At 41.9% G+C, this 8,041-nt stretch overlaps 1 protein-coding gene across 1 annotated transcript in view; it reads right to left on the reverse strand.

Annotated features, from left to right (window-relative positions):
- The window catches only part of PPM1H (protein phosphatase, Mg2+/Mn2+ dependent 1H), a 139,823-nt gene extending 134,607 nt beyond the window's left edge, over window positions 1–5,216 (reverse strand). The window contains exons 1-2 of the mRNA XM_017733089.1: window positions 5,201–5,216; window positions 3,865–4,045 (exon numbers count right to left, since the gene is read on the reverse strand). Of these exons, the coding sequence (XP_017588578.1) occupies window positions 3,865–4,045; window positions 5,201–5,216 (197 nt within the window). The remainder of the gene's footprint in view (window positions 1–3,864; window positions 4,046–5,200) is intronic.
- Window positions 5,217–8,041: the final 2,825 nt, after the last annotated feature.

Here is an 8,041-nt window from a genome sequence, read left to right on the forward strand (position 1 = left end):
GGGCTGGACATCGCCGCCCGCAGTGCGCTGTCCCTGCTACCCCTGGGCTGAGCCAACGCCGTCCCACCCCCCGGCAGAGCCCGCTGATCCTGCGGAACAAGACTCGCGCTTGGAGGGTTTACTTGCCTTCTCCTGCTTAAACACACCAAGGATATTTTCCCCACAGAGCCGTTTGTTAGAAAAGAGAACTGGGGACCGTGGCCGAAAGCGAGCCCTGCTGCCGGCCTGCCGTGGGTTCCCCCTGCCTGCCGGGGGAGGCCGGGGACGTGCCCTCCCGCCGGTCAGCGGTGACGGAGTGGCAGCCCCCGGGCTCCTCCGCGCACCGCCGGACGTTTAGGATGCTGTCATGGAGCAAAAGTGAAAGAACGGGGCCAAACATCTTCAAATTTGAGGACATAGATGTTTTAACCCTGTCTTCTCTTCTTGTGTAATTTTGACTATGTCATACTCTTCTACAATTAAAAAAAAAAAAAAAGAAAGAAACAAGCTGGGAGGTCTGTTCCATGTAGTGGTCACCCAAATCTGTGGAAAGGTTGCAGATTTGGGTGTGCCAAGCTTTGAGAAAATGTAGGAATGGAGCAGGAGCATGTAGGAAGTCTGTTCTCTGAAGCAAGGCTCTGTCGGTGCCCTGTGATTCTGCAGCGCTCCTGAGAGCTGTAAGTCTCACTGAAAGGCAGTGCGAAATGGAGCAGGTAGGTACGGCAAACCATGAGAGTAGTGCAGTACTGGAACTTAGCAGGAGAAAGCTGGTTAGTCGTCATACATGGCATACATATAGTGGGGAAGATTTGCCATCATCTTGCTGGCTCATACTAGAAACCAGCTGGCATAAAACTCGACACACAAAGGTTTGAAGAATGAGTCTTGTGAGCTTGTTCAGTTTCTTATTATTAAATAACATCCTGAGAACTGAGTTCAAACAATGCCTGTGTTTGCTACAGGTTCCTTACATACAGACATAAGAAATGTAAAGCTGTTGTTACACTCACCAGTTTTTATGATAAAGTTGTCTATTAATAAAGTCTAGAGAACCAAAAGTATATTGGAGAACAGAGGTGCTAAGAGCATGTTAAGTGCCTTCTAAAGTAGAATTGGAAATGTATCTACTCCTAATTAAGCATTACAGATACACTTCCTTTAGGACGAGGTGTTTATTTTTCCTATCTCTTGTTTACTTATTTCCAGGGTTGATATTACAAGTATTTTGAGGAACAGTAAACCTCTCTTAGTTAATTCCCAGTTTCTTCCACCCAAGACAATCTCTTTATACTATCTGTTGTCTGCTGGACGGCCTCTGTTTTTTCATCCGACAGGTACTCCAGCACTCATTTCCCTCACTAATGCTTATAGGACCAGCCACTGAGACAAGACAGTAGTGAGAAGAGGGACATGAGCAGAAGTTGACATGTATCCCTCTATCCCTCACAGGCTATCAACTGTACTTCTGGAGAAGCTGTGCCAATGTACTAGACTTTGCAGTTTATTGGACCCAAAGGCTTTGAAAAATATCATTGACTAAAACTCAGAGAGAATTCAGTGTTTGTTCTCTGGCCCCATGCTGCAGTCACTATTCTGCACAAAACATGAGGGAGAAATATGAAGGAATATGTGTGGGCTTGTTGGAGTTTAAATTATTATCTCTGCTAGATGACAAGGAAAAGCTCAGATCAGACATATGGGGAGACAGCTTAGCAGCTCACCACTCAAAACAGATCTGCGCACTGTTTCAGATTCTGTGGATGCTTACCTCTGGTACAAGAATGCTGTAATGATACAACAGTATAACAGGTGTGATATGGCCCCTTCATACTGAAAAGTACAGAGATGCCTTGATTTCAGTTCTCTGGGAAAGAGGATCATGTTCCCTTTTGACTCAGAAGTGAAGCCTCACTTCTCAAAGGAAGTAAGAGTCAGTCCCTGCAGGGCTCAGCAAGTTCCCCATATCTCCTAACCTATGGTCTGCCTAGTCCAAGCCAGACATTTTTCTTTGGTGGTGGATAGAACTTTAAATGTTTGGATATTGAGTTCAAATAAAATTTTGAGGCTGAATTCTCTATGCAAATATTTGAAAATTGACTCTCTGTCCTTCTGCAATCCCATGACTAATGCAAAGGAAAGATGACAGGTTTTTTAAAATGTTAACTTATTTGAGACATTGGGGTAAATCTACTTTTCTCTCTGAATGGCTAACCATGCCAGGGAGTGAAGCTACATGTGGGCCAGAAACACATTCATATGAGCTCTTTGATGCATCTGAATTATGCCACCTTGTCATGCATTGTATTCAGCATTCAACAAATTCAATAATTTTAATCATAATGAAAACAGATTCACACAAAGAACACTCTAAACTTTCATGCATAAAATAATTCTGATTGGAGATGACTTCTGAAGATCATGTCCTCCAGCTCCTTTTCAAAGCAGGGCCAACTTTAAAGTTTTGTTATATTGTCCAGAAACTTGTCCAGTCAAGTTTTCAGTATTTCCAAGGATAGATTTTCCACAATGGAGATACCACAGCCTCTCTGGGCACCAGTTCCAGTATTCCACCATCCATTCTTTTTTTTTTTTCCCTGACATCTATTTGGGATTTCTGTTGTTGCAGTTTGTGTCTGTTGCCTCTTATCACCATTCACCTTTGAAAATACAATTCTTTCTTCTCTATACTCTCTTATTAGGTAGTTGAAGGCAGCAGTAAGGTTTCTTCCTCTTAGCCTTGCCTTCTAAAAGCTGAACAAATCCATTTATCTCAGCATCTTCTTGCAGAACCTTGGTGGCCCACTGCTGGCCTCACTGCAGTAGGTCATCTGGGGAGCCCCAAACTGGACAGAATACTCTCACAAGTGCCATTCAAAGGGGCATGATCACTTCCCATGACACTTGCTAATACACCGCAATATGTGTTTACCTTTCATCACTGCAAAGGCACACTGGTGATTGATACTCACGTTATTGCCTGCCAGGATCCTCAGGCCTTTTCCTGTGAATATGCCTTCTTTACCATCAGTCCTCTGCATGGGTTTTCCCCATCCCAGTTGCAGGACTTTGCACATGTTCTTGGTGAACTCCAGAAAGTTCCTGTCAGCCCATTTCTCCAGGCTGCTGAGATGCCTCTGAGTTGTAGCCCTGCCCTCCAGCTATCAACTTATTCCACACAACCAGGGGGAAACGAGACAAATACAGACAGCAAAAAAATTCGTAGGGCTGTCATAACATCTCTGTAGGTATTATTTTTATATAGAACCACAGAATATCTCAAAATTGGAAAGGACCCATAAGGATCATGGGACCTAACTGCCTGCTCCTTGCAGTACTACCTAAAGCTAAACCACGTGGCTAAGAGCATTGTCCAGATGCTCCTTGACCTCTGACATGCTTGATGCCATGACCAATTCCCTGGAGAGCCTATCACAGTGACCTATCACACACTCTCAGTGAGAACTTGTCCTAATGTCCAATCTGACCTTACCTTGATGCAGCTTCATTCCATTTCCTTGTGTCTTATTTTTTGCCTTTGTAGCTACTTTTTAGAGAACTGTAAGAAAATTCACGTTAAATAAAGGAAAAGCTTGTAAAATGAAATATCCGCTTGGCTGTAAGGATTCTGGTTCTAGCTTGTGAGTACTTGAGCAGAAAATATATTATGTGGACTAGCTGGAAGTGTATCCAGTGAAAGTGCATTGACTTGACATGTTTAAATTTTTTCTGATAATAAAAATTATTTCTGGTGCAGGCCCTTTTTTGTTTCTCTTGCATAATATGGCAATACTTGGGGCTCTGCCTCATAGGAATGTGGAATTTATTTCAACAGTGTAACTCTCACTAGCTTTTGTACTTTGTTTATACCTTATGTGGCTTGCTTACCGGAAGGTTTTTTTTCCTGTGCTTTTCATGCTCTGAATAAAAGCAATGGAGAAGCTCCCTAAGACTTTGGTGAGAGAAGAAGTAGGTCCGATGTGAGATGAATGCACCATTTCTGCAGGTTTGAACTTCTGGGTCATGTTATCACAGATGTAGTCAATATCCACAGGTGTGAACTGAGCTGCTGAATGAATTCGGAGAGCGTGTCAGAATAGGTGCTTGACATTATGGGATGAATCTGTATATGCAGGGGGAAAAAAGCTGTGACAGAAGAATTGGTTGCACTTCTCTGTTAATTCCCCATACAAAAAACACTTAAAGCCTTATTTTTGCATATGATTCTACTTAGGAAGATTACCACGTCATGTGGTGATCAATGAAGTTATTCTTACCTTTTCAAAAGGACTGTGCAACCTTTAATTAGCATGAGGAAGCTCTTTATCTCCAGAGAAAGGCCCTTCAGAAGCACAGTGCCTGAAGCATCATAGTGACGTGCAGACAAAATGCCTCTTATTAAGACATCAATCCTACTTCCCGCAATACCCGATCTCTGTCTGCCTGCAGCAACCCCCAGCATTTCTAGGCTTATAAGAGCTGATGAGATGGAAGCTGTTGGTGCTCTTGCCAGTTTGCATGCAGAAGCACCAGTTAAACTTAAAAATAAATAAATGTTAGAAGTACTTGAAGTGGTATCTTTCCTCTGCTATACCTGATTTCTACTGCACAATCCTCTAGTCAATATTAATTTCACACGCGGATTTCCTTTTGAGAGACTTCCGCAACTGAAGCTCAGAGAGAGCATCTCCATTAGAGCATGGTTAATGTGATGGTCCCTAGGCTTTGTGGTCCAATCCAGTCCCCCACAGAGAATGAGCTGGATAGTCCCAATGAAGGCTGCTACCCAAAGTGTCAGTCCACAAAATGGTATCAGGGCCAAGCCCTCATATATTTTATTCTCCAGAATGAAATTTAGGGTGAAATGTTCTTTTTCTACCGCTGTCCTAACCACAAGGTGACCATAACCTGTAAGTATTTTTTCTTTGTTAGGCTACAGTGGCTATACCTGGATTCACCTTTCATGGCCCAATGCTTTTCATCTGCAGGTCCTCCTCTGAGTATTGCATATATCAGAGACCTGCTGAAGCGCAGTGTGAGTTGGGGGCATGGGAAGGGCAAGCAAATATACAAAGTTTCTTTTAGGCTAGTGTGAAACTAGTTGTACACGTGGGTTTCATGCTAATATACAACATGGACTCATCAGGAGGCCTAGGATGGCAGGCAGGAACAGGAGCCCAAAGTTGTCTGCTCCACTCCTAACTCCATGCATGTGGAGAATTACCTTTGTTCTTGGTCATGCTGAATGGCTAAAACCCTGTACTTTTAGGAACTAAAAAAATTCTCTCACCAGCAGGGCAGAGAAGGTATTTCAGAGCAGTGTTGTACTGAATCAGGATGGCTTTAACAAAGCAGGGGCTGGAGCCCTGGTGTCCCATTTCCCAAGAGAGCCTCCCCCTCCTGCTTTTGCAGACGCATTCTTTCTGCACCTTCCCAGAAATATTTCAGAGGCGATACAAAGCGAAGCCCTGTCGCAGCCCTGTCCTTACTCAAAAATTCGCTGTGCAGCTGAGTGGTGAAAGTATTCATGCCAGAAAAGTGGGTTCATATCCCTTCTCACAGTGAAGGACTAATAAATGCAACGTTATGAGCTGCATGAAAGCAGCCTTCAGTTACATACCTAGGCAGAAAAAAGGCTCTGAGGAGGGATCTTAACTGACCAGCAATCACAGCAAAAGATGTTACAAAATCATAACACTTCTTCCAATCTATATAAATAAAAATAAATACTTCAACATAAGCTGCCCATAAGCCTGCCAGAGTGTCACATTTGCCAAAGGCTACAGAATGACTTTTTCTACAAGAATCTATCTGCGAATATCCTGAAAATAATTTTCTAATTTCACAATAAGCATCATCATTATGATTTTGCTTCTACAGTCTCTTCTTACTTCCCATTATCTGCTCCTTTTGAATGCCTGTAGCTAAATCTGCTAATAATGGGATGGAGTAGGGATTAGTTTGTTTATGTGCTTCTGTTGGCAGCTTTTCATAGGGGAGGTGGAGCAAAATGATTATATTCTCTCTGGGGCTCCTTTGCCCTGGCTCTTGTGAAAGAACATCTTGCCTTGATGATGTTGTGAGAGGCTTCAAAATGTCAGCAGTGGCAACACTTTTGCTGACAGTCTCAGCAAAAAAGGATGAAACTAGTCAAATAGTTTGCAATGCAGAGACAACAGGAAAATAAGCAGGTTAAAGGACATGTAGGTGTTTGTAGGGGTGAGGGACAGTATTAAAAGCTTGACTGAGTACAGGTACATGTGTTTCAACTACCTCAACATTTCCAATTGAGTAGGAGCATGTTTCAGAATACAAGATAGTCTTGACTGGTGCCTGGGTTAAACACGGGTTAAACATGCAGGGAAGTGATTTGTATGTACCACATGGAGGGGAATTTTTGAGTAACCTGCCAGCTGCCTTCACTGCAGACACTCCTTACATGGGGCTGTCTCAAGATTAAGCAGGGTGGGTGGGTGAGGGGCTTCTTGTCTGCTGATGGTGGCTTAGGAGCAGATGGTGAACATGAATAAAGATTCTGCCCCTACATTTGGGCTGCGGCTTCTGCTGCACAAGCTTTCCTGCAGTTCAGGCCAGCCAGGCACTGGCTTTCAAATGCATGTCAGCCGTGGTCTTGTTGACAGCCTTAACCATCATGCTTAGAGTTAGGCAATGCTTTCAAAAATATTTCTTTTTTAATTAAATGAACAGTTCTGGCTGAACGTCAAGATTTGAATATCAGCTTGGACATATGAAATCCCAGGTGCCTTATGTGGTCCTCATTCTCATAGTTTTGCCAAGGAAGGAGGTAGGATATTTGAGCAAGTTGTCAAAACTCCAGGGTCCTAGACTTCAGGCTGAATTTACCAGATGTTTTAGGTTTTCATAAATCACAGTCACAGCTATAGTGAATGATGGCAGACAAAGTTAAAGAAATTATATTACTTTTGCATTTAGCTCTTAGATTTATGCACATCTTCTGTAAGCAGGAATATGGAAACTGTTTTCCTCATTCCTTTTTTATTTTCTGTCCAGCATTGCTCCTGATGTGTCTGTGTCCCTGTATAGTCAGTCTGATTATCTACTTTCGCAAATACATGACATTCTGATATTAATATGCTGTCATTCAGACCGGTACAACTAATATATGGAATCTTGTCAACAGACAATAAAAAGGAAAAAAAAAGACAAAAGCAAGTATTTAGAGTTTGTTGTTACTTCCAAAAGTTTGATGAAGAGGTAAAAGTGAGTATATAAATATTTATTGAGTTGTGTTAGAGTAAAAAAAAAAGCTCTTCTGGTTTAGTTGTGAAAAAAGATACTATAAATTTTATCTATTCTTCTACAGCATCCTTCAAAGTTCTCTTGTTATACTATCTGCTTCTTTTTCTGCAAAACCCTGTGTCGCTAGTGTGGGACCTAAAGCATTTAAGCCTGGGCAAGCACATCTCTCTCTTTCTACCTTGCTCTTGTTTTATAACTTGAGTGGTCTCTCTTATTAATGCTCATGACAGTTTTATTTAAATTAATTATTCCTCACCATATTTTATTTATTGAGGGGTTTGGGGCTTGATTTCTTTTTTCTTGACTTCTTTTTTTAATGGATTAGAAGCTATATCTTTTGAAAATCTCCTGCAGAGTGAGTTTTAAAAAAAGCAGTAGTAGTAGTAGTAGTTGTTGTAGTAGTAGTAGTGGTAGTAGTAGTAATTGTAGTAATAGTAATGGAATAATTCCCTTCATGATTCTTCCTAAAGGCACAAAAACGTAACTGTTACATCTGCTTAATTTCTCCCAATTGGGACTGATTTAGTGGTGAAAAATCAGGATTTAATTCAGTAGTACAGTGCTGCCAGTCAAGGGAGAGACATGTGAGAGCATTAACAATGTGCCAGTAGTGGCCATCCTGAGTATAGCAACACTCAGGAGCTTCATTGGTTGAGAACTGGACCCATTTCAGTTGTGCTGTAATGCAGGAATCAGGCTAACTTAAAGGATCTTCCAAGATCACAGAAACCAGGCTTCTTCAGATGCCCTCAAAAAAAAAAAAAAAAAAAAAACACACAGAGAA

Source organism: Corvus brachyrhynchos, unplaced genomic scaffold, assembly GCF_000691975.1.
Source record: "Corvus brachyrhynchos isolate BGI_N302 unplaced genomic scaffold, ASM69197v1 scaffold32, whole genome shotgun sequence".
NCBI classification, from domain to species: Eukaryota; Metazoa; Chordata; class Aves; order Passeriformes; family Corvidae; genus Corvus; species Corvus brachyrhynchos.